The sequence below is a fragment of the Panulirus ornatus genome, chromosome 4 (genome assembly GCF_036320965.1).
Source record: "Panulirus ornatus isolate Po-2019 chromosome 4, ASM3632096v1, whole genome shotgun sequence".
In the NCBI taxonomy this organism is placed as follows: domain Eukaryota; kingdom Metazoa; phylum Arthropoda; class Malacostraca; order Decapoda; family Palinuridae; genus Panulirus; species Panulirus ornatus.
In genome coordinates, this window is record NC_092227.1 from 5,608,593 (window position 1) to 5,624,882 (window position 16,290).

General features: G+C 41.7%; 1 protein-coding gene across 2 annotated transcripts in view; it reads left to right on the forward strand.

The window, feature by feature from the left end:
* Nucleotides 1–16,290, forward strand: part of nonC (serine/threonine-protein kinase Smg1) — a 455,954-nt gene that overhangs the window by 258,550 nt on the left and 181,114 nt on the right. For both annotated transcript variants that reach the window (XM_071692708.1, XM_071692701.1), the window contains exons 21-23: nucleotides 3,655–3,809; nucleotides 10,471–10,642; nucleotides 15,973–16,115. In XM_071692708.1, coding sequence (XP_071548809.1) covers nucleotides 3,655–3,809; nucleotides 10,471–10,642; nucleotides 15,973–16,115 — 470 coding nt within the window. The remainder of the gene's footprint in view (nucleotides 1–3,654; nucleotides 3,810–10,470; nucleotides 10,643–15,972; nucleotides 16,116–16,290) is intronic.

The window sequence follows — 16,290 nt, forward strand, 5'->3', positions numbered from 1 at the left end:
TCTGTTGTGGATGAGAGGGCTAGGGAAGTGTCAGTTGTTTTTTGCTGATGATACAGCACTGGTGGCTGATTTGGGTGAGAAAATGCAGATGCTGCTGACTGAGTTTGGTAAAGTGTGTGAAAGAAGAAAGCTGAGAGTAAATGTGAATAAGAGTAAGGTTATTAAGTTCAGTAGGATTGAGGGACAAGTTAATTGGGAGGTAAGTTTGAATGGAGAAAAACTGGGTAAGTGAAGTGTTTTAGATATGTGGGAATGGATTTAGCAACGGATGGAATCATGAAAGTGGAAGTGAGACACAGGGTGGGGGAGGGGGCAAAGGTTCTGGGAGCGTTGAAAAATGTGTGGAAGGCGAGAACATTATCTCAGAGAACAAAAATGGGTATGTTTGAAGGAATAGTGGTTCCAACAATGTTATATGGTTGTGAGGCATGGGCTATAGATAGGGTTGTGTGGAGAAGGGTGGATGTGTTGGAAAGGAAATGTTTGAGGACAATATGTGGTGTGAGGTGGTTTGATCGAGTAAGTAATTAAAGGGTAAGAGAGATATGTGGTTATAAAAAGAGTGTGGTTGAGAGAGCAGAAGAGGGTGTATTGAAATGGTTTGGTCACATGGAGAGAATGAGTGAGGAAAGATTGACAAAGAGGATATATGTGTCAGAGATGGAGGAAACAAGAAGTGGGTGACCAAATTGGAGGTGGAAGGATGGAGTGAAAAAGATTTTGAGCGATCAGGGCCTGAACATACAGGAGGGTGAAAGGCATGCAAGGAATAGAGTGAATTGGAATCATGTGGTGTACTGGGGTTGATGTGCTGTCAGTGGATTGAACCAGGGCATGTGAGGCGTCTGGGGTAAACAATGGAAAGTTTTGTGGGGCCTGGATGTGGAAAGGGAGCTGTGGTTTTGGTGCATTGCACATGACAGCTAGAGAGTGAGTGTGAACGAATGTGGCCTTTTATGACTTTTCCTAGCACTACCTCGCATGTGCGCATGGGGGGAAGGGGGGTGCCATTTCATATGTGGTGGGGTGGCGATGGGAATGGATGAAGGCAGCAAGTATGAGCAGGTACATTTGTACATATGTATGTCTGTGTATGTATATGTATGTATACGTTGAAATGTATAGGTATGTATATATGTGCGTGTGTGGGCGTTTATGTATATACATGTATATGTGGATGGGTTGGGCCATTCTCTCGTCTGTTTCCTTGCGTTACCTCTCTAATGTGGGAGAGAGCAGTTTAGTATAATAAATTTTTATACTTATTTATTATCCTTTGTTGCTGTCTCCTGCATGTTCAGGCCCCGATCACTCAAAATATTTTTCACTCCATCCTTCCTCCTCCAATTTGGTCTCCCACTTCTCCTCGTTCCCTCCTCCTCTGACATATATCCTCTTTGTCAATCTTTCCTCACTCATTCTCTCCATATGACCAAAGCATTTCAATACACCCTCTTCTGCTCTCTCAACCACACTCTTTTTATTACCACACATTTCTCTTACCCTTTCATTACTTACTTGATCAAACCACCTCGCACCACATATTGTCCTCAAACATCTCATTTCCAACACATACACCCTCCTCCACACAACCCTATCTATAATACATATAGATATATAACATATAATGATATTTTTTTTTTTTGCTTTGTCGCTGTCTCCCGCGTTTGCGAGGTAGCGCAAGGAAACAGATTATTTTTTTTATTATTATTTTGCTTTGTCGCTGTCTCCCGGGTTTGCGAGGTAGCGCAAGGAAACAGACGAAAGAAATGGCACAACCCACCCCCATACACAATGTACACACATACACGTCCACACATGCAAATATACATACCTATACATGTCAGTGTACACATATATATACACACACAGACACATACATATATACCCATGCAAACAATTCACACTGCCTGCCCCTATTCATTCCCATCGCCACCTCGCCACACATGGAATACCATCCCCCTCCCCCCTCATGTGTGCGAGGTAGCACTAGGAAAAGACAACAAAGGCCCCATTCGTTCACACTCAGTCTCCAGCTGTCACGCAATAATGCCCGAAACCACAGCTCCCTTTCCACATCCAGGCCCCACACAACTTTCCATGGTTTACCCCAGACGCTTCACATGCCCTGATTCAATCCACTGACAGCACGTCAACCCCGGTATACCACATCGATCCAATTCACTCTATTCCTTGCTCGCCTTTCACCCTCCTGCATGTTCAGGCCCCGATCACTCAAAATCTTTTTCACTCCATCTTTCCACCTCCAATTTGGTCTCCCACTTCTCCTCATTCCCTCCACCTCCGACACATATATCCTCTTGGTCAATCTTTCCTCACTCATTCTCTCCATGCGCTCAAACCATTTTCAAAACGCCCTCTTCTGCTCTCTCAACCACGCTCTTTTTATTTCCACACATCTCTCTTACCCTTACATTACTTACTCGATCAAACCACCTCACACCACACATTGTCCTCAAACATCTCATTTCCAGCACATCCACCCTCCTGCGCACAACTCTATCCATAGCCCACGCCTCGCAACCGTACAACATTGTTGGAACCACTATTCCTACAAACATACCCAATTTTGCTTTCTGAGATAATGTTCTCGACTTCCACACATTCTTCAAGGCCCCCAGAATTTTCGCCCCCTCCCCCACCCTATGATTCACTTCCACTTCCATGGTTCCATCCGCTGCCAGATCCACTCCCAGATATCTAAAACACTTTACTTCCTCCAGTTTTTCTGCATTCAAACTTACCTCCCAATTGACTTGACCCTCAACCTTACTGTACCTAATAACCTTGCTCTTATTCACATTTACTCTTAACTTTCTTCTTTCACACACTTTACCAAACTCAGTCACCAGCTTCTGCAGTTTCTCACATGAATCAGCCACCAGCGCTGTATCATCAGCGAACAACAACTGACTCACTTCCCAAGCTCTCTCATCCACAACAGACTTCATACTTGCCCCTCTTTCCAAAACTCTTGCATTCACCTCCCTAACAACCCCATCCATAAACAAATTAAACAACCATGGAGACATCACACACCCCTGCCGCAAACCTACATTCACTGAGAACCAATCACTTTCCTCTCTTCCTACACGTACACATGCCTTACATCCTCGATAAAAACTTTTCACTGCTTCTAACAACTTGCCTCCCACACCATATATTCTTAATACCTTCCACAGAGCATCTCTATCAACTCTATCATATGCCTTCTCCAGATCCATAAATGCTACATACAAATCCATTTGCTTTTCTAAGTATTTCTCACATACATTCTTCAAAGCAAACTCATATATAGATATATATTTTATATATATTCGCCATATCCCACATCAGCAAGGTAGCGTTAAGAACACAGGATTGAGCCTTAGAGGAGAGATCCTTACTTAGCCCCCTTCTCTCTTCCTCCTTTCGGAAAGGTGAAAACTGGAGGTTAAGATTTCCAGCTCCAGCTCCCTACCTTCTTAGTCGCCTTCTACAACACAGGGAATATGGAGGTAGAATTCTCTCTCCCCACCTCAGGGATAATATAGATATATAATTTTTTTCATATCTATTTCTAACTTATGATTCTGTAACACATTCCTGTAACCAAGTGTATTGAAGGTACCTAACCATGTCATTGCCTTCAAGGGAAGTGACTTTGAGCGAGCCATCTGCTACTGTACCAGAGCACTTGTTGCTGAAGGATGTGATGAGGGAGTCTCAGGCCTCTACCACTGGTGTCGAGATCATATTGGTCGGCGCTTTGCGTGGCTTAAACCTGCGATATACAGTGCCGGAAATAAGTAAGTTCATGAATTGTGCACAAACATATCTTTTCTTCATGTTCATACCCAATTGCATCCCCTGCTCTAGTGAGGTAGTATCAGAAACAGTTAAGAAATTGCTTTTTAGCACAAAATCACTTTTAAGCTTTCATTTACAGTGTAACAAAACCAGAATCTTTATTTGAAAGTCAGTCCCATTGGCTACTCTAGATTACCATGACTGTTTCATGTGCCCTGGTTCAGCCCATTCATAGCACATTATCGCCATATACCACTTAGACCCAGCTCATTGTATCCCATATGTACCTTCGAACCTCATGAATGATTTGGCCACAATACCTTAAAGCTACCTTCAACTCCATCCTTCCATCTCTTTCATTGTCTTCCTATTCCCCATGCTCCCTCCACTTCTGACATGGATCCTCTTATTTTTTTTCTGTCTCCTCTTTATGTGTTTAAACCACATTGGCACACCCTTGCTTGCCCTCTCCATGTAGATTTCTTTATCTTCCACTGTCCCCAGGATTTTATTTCTAATGCATCCTTACTCTTCATTTCTTTTGCTTGCAAGTTTCAAGACTCACATCCATAAAATGCTGTTGGGGCAACTATATCTCCAAACATTCCCATCTTTGCTTTACCATATGCTAATCTCTCCCTCCATATGCAGCTAAATGCACCCATGTCCTTAGGTCCCTCCCCCACACTATGAGTCACTTCCCCCTCCATGGTTCCAATTTACTGTCATATCCACTCTCAGGTACCTAAACAATTTCCTTCCAGGTTCCTCCTGTTCAAACTTACACTCGAAAACCATCATGTTTCGTCCACTTACTACACCTCGTAAACTTTTATGTGTTCATATATGCTTCTTACTCCTTTCACACACTCTCTTAAACTCTCTCATCAGCTTTGGACTTTCTTTTTTGGAGTCTGCCAGTAGAGCTGTGTCCTGCAAGCAGTGAATAATTCAACTTCCATTTTCCCCAGAAGTGTGGCACATGGAATGTCTGATCATTTTTTGGTGAAGGTGAGTGTAAAAGTTAGTAATGGTTTCAGGAAAAGACAAAATGATGTCCATGGGGGAAATGATGAAAATGAGCAAGCTGGAAAAGAGACCTATGTGAGTGGTACTAAGAGAGATTAAAGAATGGCACAGGGTGATTGAGAATACTTGTTTTAAAAAAAGGTATTCTCAAGTACACAAGGATGAATGGGGCTCAAGGTCAACCGGCAATATTGGATTATGTGCCGATAGACAGATGTGCAAAGGAGGGTTTAGTGGATTTGAACTTTCTGTAAAGAGGAGAGAAGGCATGTTTGATCATATCCTGGTTGAGGAAAGTGTGAAAGTTTGTGGTGACAGATGTGAAAGAAGCAGTGAAAGTGAACAAGCTTGGAAGATTGGCTTGTATGAGGAATTGTCATGATAGTTTGATTGAAGAATGGCTTAGGATGAGAGTGTAAAGAAACAATGGAAATGGAGGAGGAGTGAAAAGAATTCAGGGAAGCAGTGTTCAGCATGTAATTGATTACCTAATTAGGTGCCTTTTTCTACTTTACTGGGAGGTAGTTTTCACTCGTGGGGACCCATCTCTTAAACACTCTCTACTATCATGATCATGTGGAAGTTGGGATATGCACATGTGAAAAGGATAGTGCATGATGGACTGAAGAAGTCAGATTACTGTTGCAAAGGAAATTCCAGAAGACAGCATAAGGTGTGAAAAGAGTATCGTGAAGGGAATGGGCTTTAGAGTGAGGTATGGTATTAAGCATAGTCTGAGAGAGCTAGCCAGGGTATGCTGAAGCAGTTTCAACACTTGGAAAGGGTGAATGAAGAAAGACTAAGAGGATCTATGTGACAGCAGTGGAGGGAGTAAGAGAAAGCCTGAGGAGATGGAAGGATGGAATGAAAGAAGTTCTTATCTGTCAGGGCCCAAACATTTAGAAAGATGAGAGATGTTCATGATTAGAGTATACTTGAGAATTTTGGCGTATGGGGGTCAGTGCTGCTGATGGGCTGAACCAGGGCATATGAAGCAGTCACAAGAAACTAGTAATGTTGTGTGTGGGGCTTGGCTGTGAATGGTGGATCCTGGTTTCAATAGAATTATAAATGACTGCCAGAGAGTGGGTATGAACAAATGAGACCTTTGTTTTCTCTGTTCCTGGGAATACCTCACTTAAGACAATAACAGTGAAAATGTATGAAAAATCATTATTACTGTTATTATTACTACCTCACAGATGCAGGAAATGGTGATCAACTAAGAAAAAAATATTATTATTATTATTATTATTATTATTATTATTATTATGGTGATGATACAGCGCTGGTGGCTGATTCATGTGAGAAACTGCAGAAGCTGGTGACTGAGTTTGGTAAAGTGTGTGAAAGAAGAAAGTTAAGAGTAAATGCGAATAAGAGCAAGGTTATTAGGTACAGTAGGGTTGAGGGTCAAGTCAATTGGGAGGTGAGTTTGAATGGAGAAAAACTGGAGGAAGTGAAGTGTTTTAGATATCTGGGAGTGGATCTGGCAGCGGATGGAACCATGGAAGCGGAAGTGGATCATAGGGTGGGGGAGGGGGCGAAAATTCTGGAAGCCTTGAAGAATGTGTGGAAGTCGAGAACATTATCTCGGAAAGCAAAAATGGGTATGTTTGAAGGAATAGTGGATCCAACAATGTTGTATGGTTGCGAGGCGTGGGCTATGGATAGAGTTGTGCGCAGGAGGATGGATGTGCTGGAAATGAGATGTTTGAGGACAATGTGTGGTGTGAGGTGGTTTGATCGAGTAAGTAATGTAAGGGTAAGAGAGATGTGTGGAAATAAAAAGAGCGTGGTTGAGAGAGCAGAAGAGGGTGTTTTGAAATGGTTTGGGCACATGGAGAGAATGAGTGAGGAAAGATTGACCAAGAGGATATATGTGTCGGAGGTGGAGGGAACGAGGAGAAGAGGGAGACCAAATTGGAGGTGGAAAGATGGTGTGAAAAAGATTTTGTGTGATCGGGGCCTGAACATGCAGGAGGGTGAAAGGAGGGCAAGGAATAGAGTGAATTGGAGCGATGTGGTATACCGGGGTTGACGTGCTGTCAGTGGATTGAATCAAGGCATGTGAAGCGTCTGGGGTAAACCATGGAAAGCTGTGTAGGTATGTATATTTGCGTGTGTGGACGTATGTATATACATGTGTATGGGGGCGGGTTGGGCCATTTCTTTCGTCTGTTTCCTTGCGCTACCTCGCAAACGCAGGAGACCGACAAAGCAAAAAAAAAAAAAAAAAAAAAAAAAAAAATTATTATTATTATTATTATCCCTTGGGATAGGGGAGAAAGAATACTTCCCATGTATTCCCTGCGTGTAGTAGAAGGCGACTAAATTGGGAGGGAGCGGGGTGCTGGAAATCCTCCCCTCTCCTTTTTAATTTTCGAAAAGAAGGAACAGAGAAGGGGACCTAGTGAGGATTTTCCTCAAAGGTCGGTCCTCTGTTCTTAACGCTACCTCGATGGTGCGGGAAATGGCAAATAGTATGAAAAAAATTATTGTTATTATTTTTATTATTTTCATTGTTACCCTTGAGGGTAAAAAAGAAAAAATACTACCCATGTATCTCCAATGTCTCTTAGAATGTGATTAAGAGAAGCAGGAGTGGAGGGCAGGTAATCCTCCCCTCCTGTATTATTACTATGCAGAGGTGGGAACAGATAAAGAAGCTAAGATACGTTTTTTCTTTGAAGGCTCATTTGTCTCTGTCTGGGTACTACCTCACTAAGGCGAGACACAGCAAACATGAAAAAAGTAGTTATAATCTTTATTGATGTATACTTTTTTCATACATGTTCGCCATTTCCCGCATTAGCAAGTTAGCGTTCAAGAACATATGACTGAGCCTTTGAGGGAAAACTTCTCACTTGGCCTCATTCACTGTTCTTTGGAAAGGTAAAACTGAAGGGGAGGGTTTTTAGCCCCGCACTCTCTCCCCTTTTAGTTACCTTTTACAACACAGGGAATATTTAGAAAGTATTATATCTATCTATCTGTCTATCTATATCTTTGATACCTTTTCCAATTGGAACTCTCTCAGAGGGGTGGTCACGGCAACAGTCTCCATAACTAAGATCTTTAGTGCTACTTCTTGGCCTTTAGTGAATCAACCTTAACAGGCCACTAGCAGAGGGCAAGTCTAGTGCAGTGTTTGCAGAAGCTCTGCCTAATGACTATTTCTGTCTAATGCTCCTACCTCTTACTACCACCTGATGTTTCTACATAATGCGCCTGCCTAATTGTTCCTACCTACTACTTCTGTTTACTGCTTCTACATTTTGCCAAAAGGCAGGGCTAGCGCATAGTGCTTACCGCAGGAAAATCTAGAGTTATGAAGAATGAGTTACATGAGTTAAGTTTTTTCGTGTGTGTTACATATGACAAGGAGATATTGTATATTTGTGAACAGAATGCCAAAAGTCTACATGTTAGAGAGGTAGAAAGAAAAGACAGCTACCTGGGTCAGAGGAGTGCAGCTTGACAACCACTAAAGTGCTGGTTCACTAAACAGATGTCACCAAGCCTCCTGATACCCAAGCTGGTAGTACTAGTAATATACCTCCCTAATTGTTAGCTTCTTGTGTAGCGGGGTAGTGACAGGAATGGATGAAGGCAAGCAAGTATGAATATGTACAAGTGTATATATGAATGTCTGTGTATCTGTATGTATATGTTATGTATATGTACGTGTATGGGTGTTTATGTTTATGTGTATATGAATGGATGGGCCATTCTTCATCTGTATCCTAGTGCTACCTTGCTGATGCGGGAAACCGATTAATTATGATAAACAAATGAATAAATAACATGAATACATTATATTTATGTATACCATGAATATGTACATTGTTCATCACTTCTTATTAGCTAATTTTGTTATAACCCTTTCATTACTCAGTAATGAAAATGCTATATTTATATTATTTATTTATTATACTTTGTTGCTTTCTCCTGCGTTAGCAAGGTTGTGCAAGGAAACAGACAAAAGAATGGTCCAACCCACCCACATACAAATGTACATACATAAATGCCCACACACGCACATATACATACCTATACATTTCAACATATACATACATATACACACACATCCATTCCCATTGCCACCCTGCCACAAATGAAATGGCACCCCCCTCCCCCTGCACACGCACGAGGTAGTGCGAGGAAAAGACAACAAAGGCCACATTCGTTCACACTCAGTCTCTAGCTGTCATGTGTAATGCTCCAAAACCACAGCTACCTTTCCACATCCAGGTCCCACAAAACTTTCCATGGTGTACCTCAGACGCTTCATATTCCCTACTTCAATCCATTGACAGCATGTCGACCCCGGTATACCGCATCATTCCAATTCTCTCTATTCCTTGCACGCCTTTCACCCTCCTGTATGTTCAGGCCCCAATCGCTCAAAATCTTTTTCACTCCATTCTTCCACCTCCAAGTTGGTCTCCCACTTCTCCTCATTCCCTCCACCTCTGATACACATATCCTCTTTGTTAGTCTTTCCTCACTCATTCTCTCCATGTGACCAAACCATTTCAATACACCGTCTTCTGCTCTCTCAGCCACATTCTTTTTATTACCACACATCTTTCTTACCCTTTCATTACTTACTCGATCAAACCCCCTCACACCACACATTGTCCTCAAACATTTCATTTCCAACACATCCACCCTCCTCTGCACAACCCTATCTATAACCCATGCCTCACAACCATATAATATTGTTGGAACCACTGTTCCTTCAAACATACCCATTTTTGCTCTCTGAGATAACATTCTCACCTTCCACACATTCTTCAACATTCCCAGGGCCTTCGCCGCCTCCCCCACCATATGACTCACTTCCGCTTCCATGGTTCCATCTGCTGCTAAATCCACTCCCAGATGTTTAAAACATTTCACTTCCTCCAGTTTTTCTCCATTCAAACTTACCTCCCAATTAACTTGTCCGTCAACCCTACTGAACCTAATAACCTTGCTCTTATTCACATTTACTTTCAGCTTTCTTCTTTCACGCACTTTACCAAACTCAGTCACGAACTTCTGCAGTTTCTCACCTGAGTCACCACCAGCTGTAACACATATTATATCTAATATCTTTTATATGTGGAAAGGGAGCTGTGGTTTCAGTGCATTATTACATGACAGCTAGAGACTGAGTGTGAACGAATGTGGCCTTTGTTGTCTTTTCCTAGCGCGACTTCGTGCACACGAGGGGGGAGGGGGTTGTTATTTCATGCGTGGCAGGGTGGCGATGGAAATGAATGAAGGCAGACAGTATGAATTATGTACATGTGTATATATGTATATGTCTGTGTGTGTATACATATGTATACGTTGAGATGTATAGGTATGTATATTTGCGTGTGTGGACGTGTCTGTATAGATATGTGTATGTGGTTGGGTTGGGCCATTCTTTCATCTATTTCCTTGCACTACCTCGCTAATGCAGGAGACAGTGACAAAGCAAAATAGAAAAATTACAAAAAAATTTATATGACATTCTCATAGTTGTATTTCCTTCATAAATCATCCTTATTTTCAGTCTAAGTTTTGACTAGTTGCGCTTCTAACCCACTGTACTCAGGAAGCTAATACTGGGACATTTTTCTTATTTTATGCTTGCAGGTATGAAAAAGCTCTAAGAGGTTACTTGCAATTTTTAGAAGGCATAGAAGAAATAGAAGATGTTGACAAGGAAAAGACCCTGGATGATGAGCTTGGGTCACTGCATATTTCAAGCAACCACACAGATATCAAACTGTTAGATCCACTCATCCAAGAATTTATATATTCCCAGGTAAGATGAAATTTTGATTTTCAATTCACCTCTTGCTCCTCCTTTATTATGCATTGGTGAAAGAGGCATGTGGGAAAGTAATATCAGGTAGTGATGAAGTGAGAAGGAGTGGAGTGAGTGTTTTGAAGGTTCGTTGAGTGTGTTTAAGGATAGAGTGGCAGATATAGGGTGTTTTGGTTGGGTGGTGTTCGAAGTGAGAGGGTCAGGGAGAATGGTTTGGTTAAGAGAGAAGTGGTGAAAGCTTTGTGGAAGATGAAATCCAGCAAGGCAGCATGTTTGGATGGTATTGCAGTAGAATTTATTATGAAAGGGGGTGACTGTGTTGTTGATTGGTTGGTAAGGATATTCATTGTATGCATGGATCATGGTGAAGTGCCTGAGGATTGGCAGAAAGCATGCATAGTGCCATTGTACAAAGGCAAAGGGGATAAAGGTGAGTGTTCAAACTTCAGAGGCATAAGTTTGTTAAGTATTCCTGGGAAATTGTAGGTAATATGATAATGCCATTGTACAAAGGCAAAGGGGATAAAGGTGAGTGTTCAAACTTTAGAGGCATAAGTTTGTTAAGTATTCCTGGGAAATTGCAGGTAAGATACTGGTTGAGAAGGCAAAGGCATATACAGAGCATCAGGTTGGGGAAGAGCAGTGTGGCTTCAGAAGTTGTAGGTGATGTGTGGATCAGCTCTTTGCTTTAAAGAATGTGGGTGAGAAATATTTCAAAAAACGGATGGATTTGTATGTAGCAATTATGGATCTGGAGAAAGCATATGATAGGGTTGATAGAGAAGCTTTGTGGAAGGTCGTAAGAGTATGTAGTGTGGGAAGTAAGTTGCTAAAAGCAGTGAAAAGTTTTTACCAAAGATTTAAGGTATGTGTACGAGTAGGAAGAGAGGAGAATGATTGGATCCCAGTGAATGTTTGGTCTGCAGCAGAGGTGTGTGATGTCCCCATGGTTGTTTAATTTGTTCATGGATGGGGTGGTTAGGGAGGTAAATCGAAGAGTTTTGGAGAGAGGGACAAGTATGCAGTCTGTTGGGGATGAGAGGGCCTGGGAAGTGAGTCAGTTGTTGTTCGCTATTGATACAGCTGTAGGGGCTGATTCGAGTGAGAAACTGCAGTTGGTAACTCAGTTGGTAACTGAGTTTGGAAAAGTGTGTGAAAGGAGAAAGTTGAGAGTGAATGTTATTAAGAGCAAGGTTATTAGGTTCACTAGGGTTGAGGGACAAGTTAATTGGGATGTAAGTTTGATTGGAGAAATATTGGAGAAAGCGAAGTGTTTTAGATATCTGGGAGTGGACTTAGCAGTGAATGGAACCATGGAAGCGGAAGTGAGTCACTGGGTGAGGGAGGGGGCGAAGGTTCTGTAAGCAGTGAACAACGTGTGGAAGGAGGGAGCGTTATCTTGGAGAGCAAAAATGGGTTTGTTTGAAGGAACAGTAGTTCCAACAATGTTATATGGCTGTGAGGCATGGGCTATAGATAGGTTTGTATGGAGGAAGGTGGATGTTTTGGAAATGAAATGTTTGAGGACAATATGTGATGTGAGGTGGTTTAATCGAGTAAGTAATGAAAAGGTGAGAGAGATGTGTAGATGTAAAAAGAGTGTGGTTGAGAGAGCAGAAGAGGGTGTGTTGAAATGGTTTGGGCATATGGAGGGAATGAGTGAGGCAAGACTTACAAAGAGGATATGTGTGTCAGAGGTGGAGGGAACAAGGAGAAACGGGAGACCTAATTGGAGGTGGAAAGATGGAGTGAAAAAGATTTAGAGCGATCAGGGCCTGAACATGCAGGAGGGTGAGAGGCGCGCAAGGAATAGAGTGAATTGGAACATTGTGGTTTACTGTGGTCAACATGCTGTCCATGGACTGAATCAGGGCATGTGAAATGTCTGGGGTAAACCATGGAAAGGTCTGTTGGCCTGGATTTGGATAGGGAGCTGTGGTTTCAGTACATTATGCATGACAGCTGAGGACTGAATGTGAAGGAATGTGGCCTTTTTGTTTGTTTTCCTGATGCAACCTAGTTGAAGCAGGGGGTAGTGATGCTGTTTCCTGTGTGGTGGGGTAATGCCAGGAATGGATGAAGGCAAACAAGTATGAATATGTACTTGTGTATATACGTATATGTCTGTGTATATGTATGTATGTTAATATGTATATGTGTCTGTATGGGTATTTATGTATATGTATGTGTATATGGGTGGTTGGGTCATTCTTTTTCTGTTTCCTGGCACTACCTCATTGACGTGGGGAATAGCGATTAAGTATAATAATAACATATTAGTATTTTGTCAGATGCACAGTAACATACCCCTACTCAAATCATGAGAATGTTGGGGTAAGTCAAATTATGCAAGTTGAGGTGAAAGTACCTAAACAAGTTACAACATGGTATCAAAATGGCTCATGACCTGGCATGATACATTTCATAACACTTCTCAGCCCATCATAGTTACTACTTGTTTCTGCAGTACAAGAGGAAGTTCTTTACCTTTGATGCCCCATCTTTTGAACTTTTTCTCATACAGTATTTTAAACTTTTATATATCATCGGTATTCACAATTTAGAGTTTCATCTCTAGTTTCATCTCTGAGCTTGTTCCATTTATCCACTATCATCCTGTAAAGGTACTTCTTTTCATTTATTGTTTTAAATATTTCCTGTTTGATTTTATGTTGTGACCTTCTGTTGTGCATCTTTGCATATTTCAAAGAACTGTTCATTTTCAGTATTGCCAGATTCATTTACAAACTTGAAGGATGTGATCAAACTTCTCTCACACTTCTCTTTTCCACTAACTCATGGGTCTCAACCCTCTCATATTCTCTGCATGATGATTTAACCTGTCCTGCCTTTGTTTGAATATTCAGCTGATATTTCATACCATTATCAGCCTGCAGGGGTCTCTTCCATTGCAAGATAGATACAAAAGGAAATTCTGCTCTTATCGGTACCCCTTCAATTACCATTGTAGATGTACGTTTATCAGCCTCTTGGGTTGTGTACACAGTGATCCAGTAAAAAATATGTAGATGGATGACCTGATTGATGATGAGGAACACTTATCATTTTACTTATCATCTATTGAAGAAATCTAAGAATAACAGGGGAAATTTGAAGAAATATATGACTCATTGCATTGAGGTGAGACATGGCAGTTAGAGTGTAAAGCTGAACAATGGTGAAACAAAGTAGAAGCTCCAGCTTAATGTTCCTACTTACTACTTCCACATAAAGTGTGTACCTAATGTTCCAACCTATTACTTCTACCTAATGCTCCCACCTAATGTTCCTCTTCCTTTCCTAAATCCTATTTGTTCTTCTTTTAAAAACTCTCTCTCTCTCTCTCTCTCTCTCTCTCTCTCTCTCTCTCTCTCTCTCTCTCTCTCTCTCTCTCTCTCTCTCTCTCTCTCTCTCTCTCTCTCTCTCTCTCTCTCTCTCTCTCTCTCTCTCTCTCTCTCTCTCTCTCTCTCTCTCTCTCTCTCTCTCTCTCTCTCTCTCTCTCTCTCTCTCTCTCTCTCTCTCTCTCTCTCTCTCTCTCTCTCTCTCTCTCTCTCTCTCTCTCTCTCTCTCTCTCTCTCTCTCTCTCTCTCTCTCTCTCTCTCTCTCTCTCTCTCTCTCTCTCTCTCTCTCTCTCTCTCTCTCTCTCTCTCTCTCTCTCTCTCTCTCTCTCTCTCTCTCTCTCTCTCTCTCTCTCTCTCTCTCTCTCTCTCTCTCTCTCTCTCTCTCTCTCTCTCTCTCTCTCTCTCTCTCTCTCTCTCTCTCTCTCTCTCTCTCTCTCTCTCTCTCTCTCTCTCTCTCTCTCTCTCTCTCTCTCTCTCTCTCTCTCTCTCTCTCTCTCTCTCTCTCTCTCTCTCTCTCTCTCTCTCTCTCTCTCTCTCTCTCTCTCTCTCTCTCTCTCTCTCTCTCTCTCTCTCTCTCTCTCTCTCTCTCTCTCTCTCTCTCTCTCTCTCTCTCTCTCTCTCTCTCTCTCTCTCTCTCTCTCTCTCTCTCTCTCTCTCTCTCTCTCTCTCTCTCTCTGCCTCACCCACGCATGCACATGGGCTGTGCTGTGCTGGTAAAGTTGGTTCAGAAATACCCTTTATATGATCAGTTACATTTCTAGTGTACACCTGACGATTTTTAATTCTCACTTCTTTAGTCATTTTCACTTCATTGATTTTTAAACTGGGAACAATTATTTTTTTCCAGACAGTCGTCAGACACAAAACAACTTTTCCATGCTTCCATAGAGAGTTTCCAAATCCTTTAGTTGCATTGTTACCTTTATACTCTTTACCATCTCACTCACCACTCTATATAGCCCCAGCTTTTTTCATTACTGCTTTTATCACTTCCTGATTAGTTTTATCTTCTTTCTACCTATCTATCTACATCTCTGACACCTGTTTGTTTTGAGAATTCCTTCAAGGGGATAGCTACAGCAAAAGAGTTTCCATAACTGGTGAACTCCAGTGCCACTTTTTAGCCTTTTAGCACCTCACCCTTAACAGGCCTCTGGCAGAGGACAACTCTAGCACAGTGTTTCCAGAGGCTCCTACTTAAAGTTTATACTGACTATTTCTACCCAGTGTTCCAAACTACTACTTTTACCTAATGTTGCTACCTACTACTTCTCTCTAATGCCCTTACCATTTTGCCAAAAGGTAGAGCTAGCATATAGTGCTCACCACAGGAAAATCTAGAGTTACAAGAATGAGTTAAGTGTTGTCAAGTGTTATGTTGACAATGAGAGAGTGTGTTTGTGGATCCAGCCAGTCCACATGTGGATGAGACAGAAAGAAGAGACAGCTACCTAGTCAGAGGAGTGTAGCTTAAACAACCAGTGAAGTGTTGGCTCACTATCCAGCCAACTTTGACTCTCATGATCCCCAGGCGAGCAGCACCAGTAAGATATTTCCCCGGTCACTGGCTGCCTACGAGATTTCTAGGCAACCGGGCATTCAGAATGCACAATCAGGTGGCTGATTCCTACGGTGCCTCTTCATTGCCTCACCTCATTCAGGATATCAAGACACTGTGGACCCAAAACATGGACTTAGAATATGTCAGGACCCTTTACAATTCCATTCTCAGATGTCTGCAGATGGTAATCATGGCCAAAGGAAAAATCACAAAGTACTAAAATGCAAATGTGACATCACCTTTGAAAATCTGTAGAGAGGCAGAGGTGGACAAGGGATTTTGCCAACACTGTACATATTTTTTCCTAGCTTTATGATTCACTTCATGGGATGTGTTATAATTGATTTCCATTTACTTTTGGTATGTTGATATGTGTGTGTTGGAAATATTACTATGGTTCTCAAATTTGGAAAAATGAATTTCAGATTGCAGATTGTTATGGTAAACTGAGCCAGTGGGGAGAACTACAGAAATGGATGATGCAAGTACGAAATAATCAAAAAGAATCAGAGGTCACTGCTGTCCACTCTGGTCTTTTGAACTCGTACAAAAATCTTGCACATGTCCAGTAAGTATACCATACTGAATCACCATGGTTTATAATATGCAGTGTGAAATTGTGTTGATAGCATTTCCTTGCATTTTACTTATAGTTCACCCAACCCAGTCTTGAATTTTATTTCATTAAGCATACACCCACCTGAAACTGCACTCTAGACAAACATGAGTCACACTAGCATGTC